At 38.7% G+C, this 19,837-nt stretch overlaps 1 protein-coding gene across 3 annotated transcripts in view; it reads right to left on the bottom strand.

The window, feature by feature from the left end:
* Positions 1-19,837, bottom strand: part of PIK3C2A (phosphatidylinositol-4-phosphate 3-kinase catalytic subunit type 2 alpha) — a 123,906-nt gene that overhangs the window by 49,514 nt on the left and 54,555 nt on the right. The window contains exons 3-8 of one of the 3 annotated variants that reach the window (XM_089328080.1): positions 17,833-17,936; positions 9,317-9,474; positions 6,870-6,990; positions 5,745-5,856; positions 4,459-4,538; positions 4,281-4,344 (exon numbers count right to left, since the gene is read on the bottom strand). In XM_089328080.1, the coding sequence (XP_089184206.1) occupies positions 4,281-4,344; positions 4,459-4,538; positions 5,745-5,856; positions 6,870-6,990; positions 9,317-9,474; positions 17,833-17,936 (639 nt within the window). The remainder of the gene's footprint in view (positions 1-4,280; positions 4,345-4,458; positions 4,539-5,744; positions 5,857-6,869; positions 6,991-9,316; positions 9,475-17,832; positions 17,937-19,837) is intronic. The other 2 variants (XM_089328090.1, XM_089328086.1) reach the window with 2 other exon arrangements.

Here is a 19,837-nt window from a genome sequence, read left to right as displayed (position 1 = left end):
AGGCTGATTACAGTTAATAATAATGTATTATATATGGGGCCAGTGTTGTGGTATAGTGGGTAAAAGCCACTGTCTATAATGTTGGCATCCAATAAGTTTATGTCCCAGCTGCTCCACTATTTTTTTTTTTTAAAGATTGATTTATTTACTTGAAAGTCAGAGTTACACAGAGGAGAGGCAGAGAGAGAGAGGTCTTACATTCAATGGTTCACTCCCCAGTTGGCCGAAACGGCCAGAGCTGTGCTGATCCGAAGCCAGAAACCAGGAGTTTCTTCCGGGTCTCCCACGTGGGTACAGGGGCCCAAGGACTTGGGCCTTCTTCTACTGCTTTCCCAGGCCATAGCAGAGAGCTGGATTGGAAGCAGAGAGCTGGGACTAAAACCAGCGCCTATATGGGATGCTGGCGCTTCAGGTCAGGGCATTAACTTGCTGTGCCACAGAGGCAGCCCCTCCACTTTTTTTTTTTTTTTTTCAAAAAAGATCCATTCATTTACTTGAAATTCAGAGTTACACAAAGAGGAGAGGCAGAGAGAGAGGTCTTCTACCCACTAGTTCACTCCTCAATGTGACACAACAGCCAGAGATGCACCAATCCAAAGCCAGGAGCCAGGAGCTTCCTCCAGGTCTCCCACACAGGTGCAGGGGTCCAAGGACCTGGGCCATCTTCCACTGCTTTCCCAGGCCATAGCAGAGAGCTGGATCACAAGTGGAGCAGCTGGGACTCAAACCAGTGCCCATATGGGATGCTGGCACTGCAGGCGGCGACTTTCCTCCACAGTGCCAGCCCCACTGCTTCACTTTCAATCAAGCTCCCTGCTAATGGAAATGCAATAGAAGATGGCCCATCTGTTCAGGTCCCTGCCACCCACATGGGAGACCCAGATAAAGCTCCTGGTTTCAGCCTTGCTCAGCCCTGGCTATTGTAGCCAGTTGGGGAGTGAACCAGTAGATGGAAGATCTCTGTCTCTGTAACTCTGATTTTCATATGAATAAATAAATCTTTTTTTTTTTTAAAGGATTTTGAGTGTTCTCACCACAAACAAATGATAAGTGCTTGAGGAAATGGACATGCTAAGTACTCTAATTTGTTACTATAAAATGTATACATGTTTCAAAATTTAACACTGTGCCCCATAAACAAATACAATTATTAATTTGTCCATTAAAATAAAACACAACTTTAAAAATAAAAAGCACATTTATACAAAACTACAGAAAGACTGAGAAAAACAGACTAAGAACTTTACTACTGGACTCGATCATGGAAGTCTTTGCTGGCCTTAATGTATACAGTTCAGAGAAGTGCTAAGAACGGAAGCCTGATTAGAGTGGGATCATAAGAAAAAGGGAAAGGAGGAAATGAAAGCAGCAAAACTAGTTAACTTTTAGGAGTTCTGCCAAAAGGAAAACAGAAGTGGTGTGGCTGCTGCCCAAGAATGTGCACTTTTTTTGTTTTATTTAAGAGGAGGAACTTTTCCATTTGCACTGATTTACCTGGTGATTTCATCTAGTTGCAAAATATGGTTTACATTCTGATGATTCCCAAATTTATTATCTCCAACCTGGACTGCCCACATTGAATGCTAGATACATAATAACTGCTTACTCAACATTTTTCTTTGGATGAATAACAGTCATCTCAGGGGCTGGTGCTGTGGTGTAGCAGGTTAGGCTGCCACCTGTAGTGCCAGCATCCCTCATGGGCACCAGTTCGAGGCCCAGCTACTCCACTTCTGATCTAGTTTCTGCTGTGGCCTGGGAAAGCAGTGGAGGATGGCTTAGGTCCTCGGGCCCCTGGCTTCGGATCAGCGCTGCTCCAGCTGATGTGGCCAACTGGGGAGTGAACCAGTGGATGGAAGACCCCCCCCCCCCCGCCCTCTGGCCAACTCCGTGTAGCTCTGACTTTCAAATAAATAAATAGATCTTAAAATAATAATAATAATAATAATAACATCCAAAACTGAGTTCCTGATCTCCCTCAAACCGCCCCTTTTCAGTTTTTTATATCCAAACCTCCAGTTGCTCAGACAGAAAATCTTGGGAGTTATCATAAACTCTTTCTGCATTCCACATCCAATCTATAGGTAAGTCCTCTAAGAATCAACTGCAACTTTTATCACAGAATTGAATCCCTTCTCACCTCTTCTACCAGCAATCTCCTCTCCAGTGCAAGCAAAATATATTCCTTGTTGGTTTGTTTCTACTCTTGCCTGCCTCTCTCTCTCTACTACAACTACAAAGGCCTAGAAGACTTTATGTAAAGTTTATTGTTCCTTAGTCCTGAAATGCTACTTTCTGAGATAACCACAGCTTCTGCTTCTCCCTTTTCTTCTTTCTCTAGTTATTTAGTCAAATTCATCTTTTCACTGAGGCCTTCTCTGAATACCTTATTTGAAATTTCAGTATTATCCTCCTTTTTTTTCCCCTCTAGCAATTGCCATCTCTCTCCCTCTCTCTCTCATACACATACACACACACACACACACTCACACAATGATATTTCAAAAGGTTCATGGAAAATGGAATTAAAAGCTAGGGATGGGCATTTGTCCTAGAGATTAAGATATCAATTAGGACACTCACGTCCCCATATAAGAGCACCTGGGTTCAAGTTCTGGCTCCACTTTTGATTCTACCTTCTTGTTAGCATGCACACTGTAAAGCAGCAGGTGATGGCTCAAGTGTTTGGGTCCCTATCAGCCACATGGGAGACCTGAATTGAGCTCCAGGCTCCTGACTCTGCCCTGGCCCAGCCAACTGTTGTAGGCCTTTGGGGAGTAAACCAGAAGATAGAGCTTGCTTGCTTTATCTCTGTCTCTGCCCCTCAAATAAATGATTTTTAAAGAATGGCTAATTTAGGGGAAAAAAAGGTTAAGTTTATTTCTACTGCAAAGAAATGCTGGTATCCCATGCATATGAGGCACTTCAAAAATTCAGGAAAACTGTGCATTATGAAAATCCTATCATGACTTTGAAATTTTTCTACCAAAATACACTTACCTTTCAATATTATTTTTCCATGAACATTTTGAAACACATGTGTATTTTTACCTATTGCTAGTTTATCTGATTATCTCCTCAACTAGAATGTAAACTATATGGAGGCAGGGATTATAGTTTCTTTTGTTCACTGCCACATTATGAGGAAAATTTCAATAATTATTCAATAAATAAATATGTTTATATTCTAAAAACTTCAAAGTCATCCTATACTCTTTCTTCCTTTCTTATATTCAATCACCTACCAAAATCTCAATAGTTTTACCTCCCTAATATTGTTAATCAGTTCCCTCCTTTTCATTTTCACCACAGTCATTATCTTTCACCTGGAATGCTATTAAAATAAACAAACACATAAACGAAAATCTCTGAAACCAATCCTACCAGTCCTAAATCCAACTTTCGCAGTATGGCCAGACTTCAGAACGCAGGACTAAACAAGTGAGCCATTTCTCCTTTCCCCCAACAATTGCCTAAAAACACCTCAGTTGGCTAGAGCAGGGGTCAGCCATTTTTTTTCTGTGAAAGGGCCAGTAGTAAGCAGTTTAGGCTTTGCATAACAGAAAGGTCTCTGTTCCAAATTCTAGTGTTGGAATACAAATGCAAATGACAACAGACAATATGTGAACAAACTGGGGTTATATGTAAAAACTTTTATTTACAGAAACAGAAAGTGGATTGAATATGGTTCCTTGATCTAGAAGACACAGTTAAAACTCCTTAATATGGATTACAAATTAGTAATATCATATCTGTGTGCTTTTGTTTGCATGCCCTTCTCACCTTTCTTCCCTCTCACATTTAAGAGTTGACTCAAGAAACATTCCTCCTAAGAAGCCTTCCTTGAACCCTTAAATTGGGTAAGGTACCGTTCCTTGATTTACCAAAAACTGTAATACATACCTCTATATTAATTTTATTATACTACGTTGAAATATTGTTTAAATTCCCCAGCACTAATTTTCAAGTTCCTGACAGGCAGGGATAAGGCCATTCATTTTCATTACTTCAGCATCTAGTATATAGTAAGCATTCAATAAATGTTTTTTAATAGAAGGGAAGAGTCCTCCTGGTAATAAAGCTAAAGTGGAGTAAGCATGCAGACTCAAGCATCACTGAGAATCCTGGTTAGTAAGTGAGTCAGAAAACAAGACATCAAACATAAAGAATATAGTTTAAAATGTCTCAAAATATTTAATCCAATGCCAATACCAGAATTTAAGATAGAACAGAAACAAGATATACCAAGTCATCACACCAAAATGTGAATTAAGGCTTACTTCTATTTGAAGGGCCAGTTCTACTTGGTTGTGATAAGAATCTAAGAGTTCTTCAACAGGATGTCTGAAATAAAGAAGAGTTATTGTAGTTGAAGGGTAATATATACAAAAATGATTGCTTAAATCACCAAAATAAAAAATGTTTAAAAACCTGCAGTTAATGCTTTAGATACCATACCTTGTCATGACTTCTTTATATGGTTTTTCTACTTGATATAGGTGTTTGTTTAAATCCACAGGTGCTTCATCATCTTCTACCTAAATAAACACATATACATGTAAATGTTTATCAAAAAATGAGACATACTTTTTGGTCTTTTATATTACCAAATTAAATATGATTAAATGTATGAAGAAATATTGAAACTAAAGTGATTTTTCAGAAATAAAGATAAAATACTATCAGAATTAGCCATTATTTATAAACAACTCAGAAAAAAGTGAGTTAATATTCTGGAAAAAACTTTGGTTTTGAAATAGAAAACATAAATACTTTTAAGTCTAGTTTCTGATATATAAATAGCTCTTAAAGCAAAAACTACTTCTGTTCTAAATATAGAGAATACAGAGCTATGAACACTTTTAAAGATGGCCGGCAGCCAAATAAAGGTGGGGGCCAGATGGGGAAGAGATCATCTGAATTTCTCCTTTACTTTTTCTAATGATATAATCATGTTTCTTCCCACCCCTGTCATCTCCTACTAAACAAGACACCAGTCTCTTCTGCCATGCCACATCATGAAAGTGTACTCAAGAACATTACTCCTTAAGAAACTGAGAACAAAAGTTGCCAGTGATTGCCAAAACGTACTGAATTTTGTGAAACAGTTTTCACCCAACTAAAATAAATTCTACCTAACATAGGAATAAGGTCCAAGAAAACAAAGGAAAAAGTAGAAATGACTGATATGTCTCATACAAAATACTTTCAAATGAAGAATAATTCTCTTTAGAGACCAAAAATTCATCAAAGGTTTATACAGTAAAACAATGCCTAAATTTCCTGCATTCTACTTTGCTTTAACTTTAAAGAAAGTACTAAAGTTCTAAAACAAAGAATTAGTTTTCATTTTGTGAAAAATAATCGTTCTCACTTTGGTGTAAAGGTTGACATGGATATTTTTCTTTCTCCAATTCATAGTTAATATTCAAAATCTTTCCTTCTCCTTCATTTTTCCTTGATTGGCCTTGACATTTCACTCTTGTGTAAAACTATAACAAATCAAACTTTCATTCCTCTACTCTGATTTTCAATATGCTTCTAGCTCTGGACATGCTACCTTAGCCTCCATCACTGAAAATTTTCACCCAGGCTGCTGAAAAGATTTCTAACTGAGATCAATGAGCTTATCACCCCAGTCTAACCCTGAAATCTTGGAAAATGTACAAATTAAAAACTGGTTAATTAGCAGAATTATTTAGATTCAACCAAACACAATTCATTTTAAAGGGATATACACTTACTGTTCGGGCCAGATTTTGGCACATTGCACTGTAGGTCAAGAGCTGTAGTTTAATCTCTGTGTCCCATTTTCGGCAGTTCTGAATATGTTCGTGACTCCCAAGACAATGATTACTGTTAAGAAATATTAATTATTCACCAATACTATTCTACTCAAATTAAAAAGTACAGAGGTGGAGAGTAAAATAGAAATTGAAGAGAATGGTAAAATACAGAGATAGTTTTTTAAACAAGTATGAACATTTACACAGAAGAATTATTCTATATGAGGAAGTCAAAGTTAAAAGGAAACAATATAAAAAAAGAAAATAATAAAAATAGGGACAGGACACGGCCTGTAGCCTAAGGGAATGCAATCTGTAAAACTAAAAGCTAGATATACTATTTTACCTAATTAAGAAAAAATTTCATATCATGAGATTTCAGGCAACTAAAAAGAAATAAGAGCTGACTGTTGTGCATACAGTTCACAATACACAAAGAAGAATGCTATAAAAGGGAAATGGAGTCTAGAATGATCTAACTATTGACACTTTATAGAAAGAAAATCTTCCAGGGCAGGTGCAGGTAAAGCCACCACCTGTAGTGCTGACATCCCATATGGGTACTGGTTTGAGTCCCGGCTGTTCCACTTCCAATCCAGCTCTCTGTTGTGGCCTAGGAGGGCCATAGAAGATGGTCCAAGTGCTTGGACCCCTGTACCCATATGGGAGATCTGGAAGAAGCTCTTTGCTCTCGGCTTCAGATAGGCCCAGCTCCGGCCACTGTGGCCATGTAGGAAGTGAATCAGCAGATGGAAGACCTCTCTCTGCTTCTGCCTCTCTGTAACCCTGTCTTTCAAATAAATAAATAAATCTTTTTAAAAAAATAAAAGAAAATCTTCCCGTATAAAACTATAAGCTTCTCAAAGAATACCGCGTCTTACTTATCTCTGAAATTCCACCACTGTCTAGACATAATATTTTCAGCATAGAACATCTCAATACAAGTTTATGGATCCAATGAATCAATTCAACAGGAGTCAATGTATTTCTGGAATATAAATTTAACTTGAAAAACTTGTAATTTAAGCCATTAAAAATGAAATTTCCAAAGATGTTGCTAAGTACTTAAATGAATACACTTACTTCTGCAGCACCTCCTCTTGACCACAAACTTTCAGAACGTAGCTGCCAACGTCTATTTGATTCAAGTCATCATGTACCCAGCAAAGGGCTTGCATAATAATAATTTCTACAGTAGAACTCACTGTAAAAGAGTTAGTCATTATTTCCTTTTTGTTCATTTACCACTAAGAATACTTTTTTCAAGCTGCATTACTTTTAATCTAAGATAACACTGTATACCAGAAATATACTGCAAGTCACAAATGTAGGCCACATATACAATTTTCTCATAGCCACATTGAAAAAAGAAAAGAGGAGAAACTAATTTTAATGTTTTATTTATCATGTCAAAAAATACTGTTTCAGTATATTACCATATTCAAAAATTAGTGAGATATTTTATACCCCTTTTCAAACTAAGACTTTGAAATCCAGTGTGTATTTTGGAATTATAACACAAGTCTCAATCTAGAGTCAACACATTTTAGTGGCCACTAGCTACTGTGCTGGATAGTGCAGATCTAAGGTAACAAAAGCTACCTCCCTATTACAGACTCCTCCAAACAGAATGACATTTAGCAGTATCTAGCAAAACTGAAAACAAACTATAAGGAAAAAGAATCAACATTTTAAATGTGTTACATTTGCCAGGTAAATTTTCCAATGAAGGATAAAAATTCAGCAAGTATGCTCTATTTTTCAATGAACACTCTTAGCATAAACTGAATACTAAGATTACAACATATTAAAAACTAAAGCTTTTAAAGCAACCTATTTTTATACTTTTGACCTCCTATGTTCAAAAGAGACAGTGATTGAACTCAAACTTTATAGAAATTAATATTGGGCAGAAAAGGTCTCCATTTGATTTAATAATCAAATGTATGGTAACATTTATAATTTGAACACTAGTTACTTGCAACATAATGTGGTTATATTTCTTAACAGATATATATTATAAATAATAAAATAGGACTTTTCTTCAATTTTAGTACTAATTTAGTTTACTGCATACCTAGATTTATAAGATTTCCCAGCAAAAATTTAAGATATGTTTAAAGACAATAACTTTTCTCTCAAAAACTAAAAGAATGATTGTTATAGTTGGCTAGCATTTCTCTGTTTCAGATTTATATTTTTCAAAGGGCCTCCAAAAGTGCGAAACCAGAAAGCATCCAAATATTGGAAACATTCCTAGCCATAACCACTAAAGGAAAAAATGCATAATTTTTAGGCCAAGGTACTAGAGAAATATAGGCTCACTGTTGAAATCACATTAAAATAATTTACATTATGAAAGTCAATAAACTCTGAAAGAAAATAAAAGTTTTTTTAAAAATTGTGACAAAAATGTCCTCCAGACTTAGGGGATGCATCTCTAGAATACTCGTGCCAAGTTGGGAAGGGAGAATTAAAACCAATGGAGAATTATTTTCTCCTTAAAAAAACTTAGCAAGATATTTGGAATTTCAATCACTGTCAGTAATGTATAAATTCACATTCTTCTTGCCATTTAAATGAAAAAAAAATAAAGATCTAGACTATAAAAAATTATCTATCTCAAATTTGCTGGCCTTGGCCAAGAGTCACTGATTATTAAAGCACTACTCAGTATTTTTCAGAGAAATATGTAGTTATAAAGGTAACCTGTTTTTCCACCAGTCCTGACCAGAAAACTATCCTATGTCTACTAACTTTTCAGAAAGGACACCTAATGATAACAAAGTTGGTTTATTAAAACAATGAGGAGGGGCCAGCACTGTCACATAGCAGGTAAAGCCGCCGCCTGCAGTGCTGGCATCTCATATGGGTGCCAGTTTGAGTCCTGGCTGCTCCACTTCTGATCCAGCTCCTTGCTATGGCCTGGGAGAACAGTGGATGATGGCCCAAGTCCTTGGGCCTCTGCACCTGTGTGGAAGACCTGGAAGAAGCTCCAGACTCCTGGCTCTGAATCAACGCATCTCTGATTGTTGTGGCCATCTGGGGAGTGAACCAGCAGATGGAAGACCTCTCTCTCTCTCTCTGCCTCTTTGTAACTCTGTCTTTCCAATTGAAAAATTAAAACTTAAAAAAAAAAAAAAAAAAAAAGAATGAGGAGCAGCCATGTAGCCTAGCCGTTAGGTCTTCCTATATCACTCACCAGAGTGCCTACAGGTTTGACACCTGGCTCTGGCTTCTGACTCCAGTCTCCAGCTAATGCAGCCCCTGGGAAGCAGTGGTGATGTTTCAAGTAAATGAGCTCCTGCCACCCACTTGGGAGACCTGGATTGTATTCCTGGTCCCTAGCTTAGGCCCAGCCCCGGCCATTGGGGCATCTGGTAAACAAAACAGCAGATGGGAGCTCACTCTTTATCCCTGCCTCTCAAATAAATAAATACATATTTTAAATTAAGAATGATAATATTACATTTTAAACACTTTCCTCCTAAGCAGAGAAAAACAAAATGCCAAAGGAATTACAAACCTACCATCACAAGTGAAAGTAACTGGTAACTGAAATCCTTCAATCTCAATGGAGACCTTCACACTGGCATTTTCTCCACAAATGTTTCTTTGCACTGTAACTGGACTTAACAAATAGCCTGGATTTGTGCAGTGATTGGTATATGGAAATTTGGTCTTCAATCTGTTCACAAGAAAAAATGAAATCCTTTTTTTAAAAGCTGCATTTGTGAACCCTGAACAAGGCTTTACAGGCTTACAGACACTTAGTTCTGTGTCGCCCAACTCTAGAACAGCTTGAGAACTACAATGAATGAATCCCTGTTAAAATTCCAAAAACCAGCATTTGCCTTTTAAATAAAAGGGACCAAAGAAAAGTAAGAGATTAACTACTGCCAAGATATGTTCCCTAACACTGTCAACGTTACCCAAAGACACACTGGATAAATGGCATTAAATGAGGTTTTCTGTTTCTGATTCTTTTGCCACACAGTATAATTGCACAAAACGGCACATTTTTAATGAATTACTGATAATATGGGCAATGTAGCCCTAAACTGTAAAGGCTTGAGGAATTAAAAGTTTGTCTTTTAAAAATCTTTTGTTCCTAAGAATTTTTTTCTTACAAAATTCATCTTATTTGCTAAACACTAAAAAAACACAGATAATGAGTTTTTAAAACTTTGAGAAGTGGGGCCAGCGCCGTGGCGCAGTAGGTTAATCCTCTGCCTGCGGAGCCAGCATCCCATATGGGCACCAGTTCTAGTCCTGGCTGTTCCTTTTCCAGTCCAGCTCTCTGCTATGGCCTGGGAAAGCAGTGGAAGATGGCCCAAGTCCTTGGGCCCCTGCACCCACATGGGAAACCAGGAAGAAGCACCTGGATTCTGGCTTCAGATTGGCGCAGCTCCAACCATTGTGGCCATTTGGGGAGTGAACCAACGGATGGAAGACCTTTCTCTGTCTCTCCCTCTCACTGTCTGTATCTCTACCTCTCAAATAAAAAAATAAAATCTTTAAAAATAAATAAATAAAAATAAGTGGAAGAGTTGCATGTAAAGGTATTCATAGGAGCAACACTATTTAATTCTAAATATGTAAATACAGTATATGGCTCATCTCCAGGCTGCATTGCTGCTGGGGTTTTGATGCTGTCTTAAACTTGTGGGATTACTTTAACTGACATTTTTCTGGAGGTTGGAAGATAGGTTCCAGTCCTCTCATCTGCTTTTATCAGGTCTACAAATGGAATGCATGCTGGAAATAACATCTCTTTGCTTCTGCAGAGATTAAAATAATCAGTCATAAGACCAGAATAAAATAATTTGAGTTGACAAGAAGAAAGGTCTGGAAAGACAGCAAACGTAACAGTGCACAGACTCTAGCTGCAGCCTACCTGAGCTTGATACCTGATTTCAACTACTTATTAGCTATGTGACCTTAAGCTACTGAATCTCCTTGCTAATTCAGTTTCTTCTTCTATAAATTAGGGGATAACATAACAACTCGCTGCACAGAGTTGTCATGAAAATTAAATACATAAAAGACTTAGAAGAGTGCCCAGTACATGGTAAGTATTGTAAATGTAATAAATGAATTAGCAAATGAATAAATCTGGTTTCTGCACTGTGATCCAATATTAAAAAGTAATGTAGAGGCCAGCACTGTGTTGTAGGGGGTAAGGCCACCAGTGGCTTGCAGTGCCAGCATCCTACGTGGGTGCCAGTTTGAGTCCCGGCTGCTCCACTTGCAATCCAGCTCTCTGCTTTGGCCTAGGAAAGCAGTAGAAGATGGCCCAAGTCCTTGGGCCCCTGTATCCACATGGAAGACCCAGAAGAAGCTCCAGGATCCTGGCTTCAGATTGGTACAGCTGCGGCTGCTGAGGCCCTTTGGGGAGTGAACCAGAGGATGGAAGGCCTGTCTGTGTCTGTCTCTCTGTCTGTCTGTCTCTAATGCTGCCTTTCAAATAAATTTTTTTTTTTTTTTTTTTTTTTTTTTGACAGGCAGAGTGGACAGTGAGAGAGAGAGACAGAGAGAGAAAGGTCTTCCTTTGCCGTTGGTTCACCCTCCAATGGCCGCCGCTGCAGCCGGCGCACCGCGCTGATCTGATGGCAGGAGCCAGGATCCAGGTGCTTTTCCTGGTCTCCCATGGGGTGCAGGGCCCAAGCACTTGGGCCATCCTCCACTGCACTCCCTGGCCATAGCAGAGAGCTGGCCTGGAAGAGGGGCAACCGGGACAGAATCCGGCGCCCCGACCGGGACTAGAACCCGGTGTGCCGGCGCCGCAAGGTGGAGGATTAGCCTATTGAGCCACGGCGCCGGCCTCAAATAAATTTTTTTAAAAAAGGATATAAAAAAATAATAGAAATAAAAAGCAGTATAAATAATAAAATTAAACTGATATTGTAACTTTATCTTTAGATGTGGACACATTATCTTTAGATATCTGATTGTTGACAAGCTTAACCCACTGCAAAACAATGGCAAGACCCTCATGGGTCCCAGCCCAAGAGTCTTATTCTTTCTCACAGTTATTACTCCTCCCTTGTTTTCTGTAACTTAAGAAACAGGTGTTTATGTGAAATCATCAAATTAACTAATGCATGAAATGGTTGAGAATTTTCCTGACATCCAAGCAAGTCTTCAGCTTTCAGAAATCCTTAAGGATGATAAAAAGAAGAAATTCCTGATGATATCTCAGAAAATAAGAATTTATAAGACAAAAGTTCCAGCAATAAAAGTTGCACTCAATGAATCTAGCTTTAGGACAGGGGTTAGGGTTGGGAGAGGGATGGGGAAATCTTACATTTCCTTTTCTTTTATACAACAATGTCAATATACTTAATGTCACTAAACTATATACTTAAAAACAGATAAAATGGTAAGTTCAATGTTTTTAATATTTTACTATAATAAAAGAAATTTTTAAAATTAATTCCTTTTGTTATTTGCTTTAGACCATGGAAGAAACCAGGTCTACAAAATATAGTAATTTTCATTGTTTTTCTGTAAAACTGATGATCCTTCCTAGTCTAGTAGTTTGTTATATAAAAATTGCAAGAACAAGCATTTGGCATAGCAGTTAAGCTGCCACTTAGGACGTCCACATCCCATACTGTGCTAACTCCACTTTCAAGTGTCCTAACTCCAATTTCCTCCTAATGTGTACCCTGTGGAGGCAGAAGTGATGGCTCAAGTAGTTGATTTTCTGCCATTCATATGGGCAAAACAGACTGACTTCCCAGGTCCCAGCTTTGGGCCCAGCCATTACAAGCATCTGGGGACTGAGCCAGGAAATGAGAGGTATATCAGTATCCATTTCTGTCCCTCAAGTAAATTAAATACATAAACTAATATTTATTTATTAAAGATTTATTTATTTATTTGAAAGGCAGAGTTACACACAGAGAGAAGGAAAGGCAGAGAGAGAGAGAGGTCTTCCATCCACTGGTTCACTCCCCAGAGGGCCTCAACGGCCGGAGCTGTGCTGATCCAAAGCCAGGAGCCAGGAGCTTCTTCCCAGTCTCCCATGGGTGCAGGGGCCCAAGGACTTGGACCATCTTGTACTGCTTTCCCAGGCCATAGCAGAGAGCTGAACTGGAAGTGGAGCAGCCAGGACACCGGCCCCAGTATTTATTTATTTTATTTAAGGCAGAGTGACAGAGAGAGGGGGAGCAACAGAGAGAGACAAAGCTCTATCCCATCCACTGGTTCACTCCCCAACAGGACGCACTGACCAGACTGGGCATGGCCACAATAACAGGAGGTAGGCCAGGTAGAATCCAGGAGCCTGGAACTCCATCTGGGTTTCCCATCTGGGCAGCAGGAACCCAAGTACTTAGGCCATCTTATGTTGTTTCCCCAGGAACACTAGCAGGGAACCAGACTGGAAACAGAGCAGCCAGGACTTAAATTGGCATTGCAATATTACAGGATACCAGCGTCACAGGGAAGTTAAACCAGCTATGCAACAACACTGGCACCGAAATATTTTTTAATTGCAAAACAATATCTAAGATGTAACAGATTCCTTCAAGATGGTATTCTTTCACTTTTGCTATAACTAAACTTTTAAATATACAACTCAAATTAAATTATAACTGATGAGTAAATTATTCACCTTCAATATTAGATCAGATAAGGTGTTCTTATTGACACTGTAAGCCACACACTGTATCTTGATGTTAAGTAATGACCCATAAAGGATATTTTTTAAAAAATTAATAATTTTCTCTAAAATTTCCACTTCCCTATCACCCAAAGAAAAGGTTTTGTTTGTTTAGTGGGGCTCCACGGTTCAGGAAATTTATCATCTCTGTGCATTCACTAAAATACTTTATGGTTTATTTTCCTACTGAATGCTCAATCAAGCTAAACTTCTGTATAGGTAACCAAATCATGTAAAATCATAAGATAATGGCAGGAGATGAAACAGGAATGAAGATTTTTAAAAGATTTTAAATAACACTAATTCATGATATAGTAAACTCAGTGTTGTTTAGAATAAAATTAATTAAATTGCAGAGATAAAGCCCTTAAAAACCTATAGAAACTCCCTAGGGTCAAGACACCATTGCGACAGAAATATTATATCTGATTTTTATGTGAAGAAAAGAGACTAAGAAGCTATTCAGAAAGAAAAGTATAAAGCAGTTTCTCATATTATCCTCAGGATCACAAATAAAAAGGCAAAATTTATACTGGTATTTAACATTCTTAAAAGAACTTTCTCTGAACCTATAACTGCTAGATATTTGCCAATTATATAAGTGTGAAAGGAAAGAAAACAAAAAATAAAAACAAAAATATGTAGTAATAAGAAAGCATAGCACTAAATCAAAGTATTATTGAGTCTTAAAGTAAAAAAGACCCTTGAGATGATTAATTCTACCCGCTTTAATTTCATAGATGAAAACTACAAAAAACCAAACTTCAACCTAGCCCTAAATTCTAATCATACAGTAATTTTAACTTTTTACAAAGATTATACTGACAGTCTCATACTTATTTCACAGCTGACTTGAAGTGACTGAATAATTTCAGAATATTTCAAAAAGTAAAGAACTGGCTCTCAAGCAGCATAAATAAATGTTAAAAATCCAATGCGGGGTCTGGTGTTGGGGCGTAGCAGCTAGAGCTGCCACGTGCAGCGCCAGCATCCTATATGGGCGCTGGTTTGAGTCCCGACTGCTCCACTTCTGATCCAGCTCTCTGTTGTGGCCTGGGAAAGCAGTGGAAAATGGCTCAAGTGTTTGGCCCCTACACCAATGTGGGAGACCCATAAGAAGGTCCTGGATTCTGGCTTCGGATCAGCTCAGCTGTGGCCATGGTAGTCATTCGTGGAGTGAATCAACGGATGGAAGACCTCTCTCTTTCTCTGCCTCTCTGTAGCTCTGCCTTTCAAATAAATAAATAAAACAAACAAACAAAAAAATCTAGGGGCCGGCGCCATGGTTCACTGGGCTAATCCTCCGCCTGAGGTGCTGGCATTCCATGTGGACGCCAGGTTCTAGTCCCGGTTTCTCCTCTTCCAGTCCAGCTCTCTGCTATGGCCCGGGAGGGCATTAGAGGATGGTCAGTGCTTGGGCCCCTGCACCAGCGTGGGAGACCAGGAGGAAGCACCTGGCTCCTGGCTTCAGATTGGCGCAGCTCCGGCTGTGGCAGGCATTAGGGGAGTGAACCAACAGAAGGAAGACCTTTCTCTCTGTCTCTCTTTCACTGTGTATAACTCTACCTATCAAATAAAAAAAAAATCTAATGTGAAAATGAACACATTGGGAAAAAAAATCAATCCATGACTTTCTTCAAGGGACATCTGCTGACTCCATACTGGAAGGTCATAGGGGAATAAGGAAAGTTCCCAGAATACGGTTTCAAAAACATCTCTACATCTTAATTCTTCTGAAAAATATTTGTTACAATCATGCTCTCCTTGTGGAAACAAATTACAAAAAGAACTTTCTGTCTTTAGTTCATCTGTTGTTTCATATTTACATAAGCTACTGTGTATGTGTATGTGTGTGTGTGAATGCAAATAATCCCCTCAGCCATGTTTTTCCTTTGTGTAGTTTCAGTTACTTGCCATCAACTGCAGTCCAAAAATAATAAGTGGAAAATTCCATAAATGTACCATTCCTAAACTTTAGATTGTCCACTGTTTCAAGCAGCATGATGAAATTTCTTGCAGCCCCACTCTTCCTGCCCAGGATGTGAACCATGCCTCTGTCCTGCAATCCATGCTGTATATGCCATCCACCCATTAGCTACTTGCAATATGCCCATTGGTAGGCATCTAAGTTCCCAGATCAACTGTTCCAATACAACAGTGTATGTGTTTAACCCTTATTTTACTTAATATGGCTCCTGTTTCAAGAGTAGTGATACTAACTATTTGGACATACCAAAGAGAAATCTAAAAGTGTTTTCATTTAAAGGAAAGGTTAAAATTCTCAGGGAAAAAAAAAATCACATGCTGAAGTTACTAAGAGATACTTAAGAATAAACATTTTATATAGGATTTGATACTATCTGTAGTTTCAGGCATCCACTAGGGGTCGTAGAATGTATCCCATATGGATAAAGGAGCGGGGAAGGAGGTACTGTGGTCATTTTAGCTTAATGGCAGAGTTTGTATAAATACCTCTCTAAAAGTCAAATGTGCAGGGAAAGGGAGAGCTCAGAAAGCCTAATTTTTCAGCTTGTAAAGCTTCAAAGCAGTAGTTATTCAGCATAGTCCAACAGAAAGTATGCAGGGCTTATTAAAAGAACAAGATATAAAAACATAACAGATTACTTCCAAACCACTAACCACACTGACATAATGGCATAATGGCATAGGTAACTTTTAATATATGCAATTTTCACATTAAAGTCACCTAAATGTCCCTTCTAAAATGCCTCCCGAAAAATATGAGAAACAAGCCAGTTAAGGAGTACCCTGTGCCAAAAAGAAAAAGTGGCTATACTGATATTTCCCCACCCCTCTAAGGTGTTTTGAAGAAAATAAATACTAGTTAAAAATGTAACATAAAGGGGCCGGCGCCGTGGCTCAATAGGCTAATCCTCCGCCTAGAGGTGCCGGCACACCGGGTTCTAGTCCAGGTTGGGGCACTGGATTCTGTCCCGGTTGCCCCTCTTCCAGACCAGCTCTCTGCTGTAGCCCGGGAAGACAGTGGAGGATGGGAGACCAGGATAAGCACCTGGCTCCTGCTTTCGGATAGGCGCAGTGCACCGGCCGCAGCGTGCCGGCCGTGGCGGCCATTGGAGGGTGAACCAACGGCAAAAGAAAGACCTCCCTCTCTCTCTCTCACTGTCCACTCTGCCTGTGTGGAAAGACAGAAAGAAAGACAGAAAGACAGATGTAACATAAAGGAAGTATTTAATTAGGAAGACCCTTAACATTAAGAATACGTATAAATTCCAAAATGATCTGAGAACTCCAAATCCTGCTGTGCGTAAAGCAGACCACGCTGAGGAAAACCCTAATTCAGAATAACTCCCCGAGTAGTGATCTACTTTCTCTTTGTTGGGTAACAGATCCCATCCCTGTGGCCGTAACGTTTGTTGCTCCACTCTTTCCTTCCATGGGACTTTTCTGTCCAGCTGACCGAGAGGACTGCTTCTCCTCTCTTAAATAAGACCATTAGTACATGAAGTGTGAGCTATCCGTGGCTTTATCTCTGGCTTCAAAAGCCCCATGTGCAACAGAAGAAAATGAAGCTAACACGCATGGAGGAAGGAAGAGGAAAGGAAAGGTGGTGAAAGAGTAGAGTCTGAAGAGAAGAGGTATGATATACAGAATGTGAATTCCTGGATCTTGCTGCTGTTGAACTCTGCCCTGTCCTTCCTCTTTCTGCTAAATGGGTTGGTGAGCCAATACATGACTCTTCTTGATTTCAGTTCTTTAAGATGAGTTTCTGGGACCCCTAACACAAGTCCTGACTAAAACAGTGATATGACGAAAGGAAAATACACTTAACCAGAGGCAGAGGAGACCTCAATCTGTTGTTAAACAGCCAAGTAAACAATGTTAGGTTTCTTCTCTGGGTCTCAAGTTTCCTCACCTATAAGGAGTATTAGACATACTTAAAAATGAAAGATTCTTAGAGTGCATTTTTCTAATCTCCAGAAAATTATATTTACCCCTCTAATCTTAACCTGTTATCACCTCTTAAATAAGTACCACAGTATTTTGAATGCTAGGAAGGTTATGGTAAAATTATGTCTCTTTAAAACCAAAAGTAGGCATTTTCCAAGTGTGCTGAAACTTACATGTAAACCTTGTTTTCTCCGGTTATGAGAGAATCAGAAGTCTACTGCCTGACCTCAATTTTTTCTTCTAAGTATTCAGAAAACTAACAAGTAAGAATACAGTTCAACTGTAATTTGTGATAATGTGCCAATTAACTAGTTGATTTAAAATTTTAGCCACATGAAGAAAATAATTAAAATTTTTAAATTTTAGAATTACTACTTATCTAGTTTTCCAGTTGCTTTTTAAATGAGCATTTAAACAATCCATAATTTATAAAGAAAAATTCCTTACTTTGTAATAGATTGACAAAAAGCTGCCACCTCCTCGTTCTGTACTTCAATTTCTTGTAGAAGAGAACTTCCAGTTGGCAAACTACTGGTCCCATTTGGGTCTTTCTGTAATTAAAAAAGTGTTTTTATTTTAAAAGTGAAAGATCCCCAAAACGCTATGTTGCATCACTGCACAATTACAATTTTAATGAAAATACATACAAAGCTATAGAAGCTTAATCATATCAATAACAAAGCTTTAAATTATGGATTTCCACCTTTTTAAAAGTAATGCTGGGCTGGCATCATGGCATAGCAGGTAAAGCTGCCATCTGCAGTGCCAGCATCCCATATGGGCACAGCTCAAATCCCTGCTGCTCCACTTCTAATCCAGCTCCCTGCTAATGCACCTGGGAAAGCAGTGGAGGATGGCCCAAGTGCTTGGGCCCCTGTCCCCACATGGGAGACCTGGAAAAAGCTCCTGGCTCCTGGCTTTGGATCAGCCCAGCTCCGGCCGTTGCAGCCATTTGGGGGAGTGAATCAGCAAATGGAAGATCGATCTCTCCCTCTCTCTCTCTCTCTCTCACTCTGCCTTCCTAATAAATAAATACAATACAAAAAAAAAGTAAAGCCCACTGAGTCTTGTTTTAAGTTCACTGGTTTCCCTTGCTCAAAAGCAGAAACAGACTGTATTGGTCAGCAACAATGGAATGCTAGAGACCTTTCCATTCAAAATTTTCCTGAAGCAAATGCTTCAGAAAGTGAACAGCTGAAGGAAATTCAAGATCTACTCTCTGTTTTAAGAAAATGAAGAGGTCAAGCCCATTTGGGTCTCCTGTAATAAACCAGGGATTCCATATCTTCAACTTAGGTCTGAAATTCCAAGAAAGCAGCTGGTTCTTTAGGTAAGAGAATATAATTTTAGGAGTGAGTGGGCATTTTCTGTGTTACTGAATGTATACAAACATCCTCTCAATTCCTCAAAAGTTTAGTTTATGTCTGATCAAAATGTGTTTGCAATATTTAGGGATGTCATTTTCACTACCCACACAAAGACAAACAGCAGAATCCATTTAGAGGTATTTCAACATACAGGTTGAATATCCTTATCCAATAGGTTTGTGACCAGAAGTGTTTCAGGTTTCAGATTTTAAAATGGTTGCACATACATAATGAGATGCCTTGGGGATGGGACTCACTCTAAGCATAAAATCCATTTGCTTCATATATGTTTCATACAAATAGTCTGAAGGTACCTGTATTTTGACTGCAGCCCATCACAAGATCAGGTGTGAAATTTTATACTTGTTATATCCATGATCACAAAGTTTCCAATTCTATATATCAGATTTTCAGAGTATGGATATTTAAGTACTACATAAACATTTTTTTTTTTTTGGAAAGATTTATTTACTTATTTGAAAGGCTGAGTTTACAGAGACAGAGAGAGAGAGAGAATCTTCCATCTGCTGGTTCTCTCCCCAAATGGCTACAACAGCAAGAGCTGGGCCAGACTGAAGTCAGAAGCAAGGAGGTTTTCCCAGGTCTCCCACACATATGGTAAGAGCCCAAGTACTTGGGGCATCTTCCACTGCTTTTCCAGGTGCATTAGCAGGGAGCTGGGTTGGAAGAGGAGCAGCCAGGGCTGGAACCTGCACCCACATAGGATGCTGGCATCGCAGGCAGCAGTTTTACTGCTAGGCCATAACACCAGCCCCTACACAAACATAAGTGACTTGGTAAAAACATCAAATGTAAATTTCTTTTAAAATTATATTTGGAACATTCTCAAAAATTAGGTGAATAAGAACATGGTGTATACATTTCAAGAGTTGTATCGTATTTCAATGATCACAGCATGCAAAATTTTGTGTCAGAACACTAAACTGAAAAATTAGGGCACCAATTTGTTTATGAGTTTCCTTCTTTCAAAATACAGTAGAGTCTTCCTGCTAAAGTGTGATACACACATTGGGAGGGAAAATACCTTCAGTTCTATAAAATCACAACTAAAAATAACAGGGTTG

Source organism: Oryctolagus cuniculus, chromosome 1 (assembly GCF_051225735.1).
Source record: "Oryctolagus cuniculus isolate XC-2025 breed Fujian yellow rabbit chromosome 1, ASM5122573v1, whole genome shotgun sequence".
Taxonomy (NCBI): domain Eukaryota; kingdom Metazoa; phylum Chordata; class Mammalia; order Lagomorpha; family Leporidae; genus Oryctolagus; species Oryctolagus cuniculus.
Note: the sequence above shows the minus strand (reverse complement) of the source record. Positions and strands in the feature narration are given on the sequence as shown.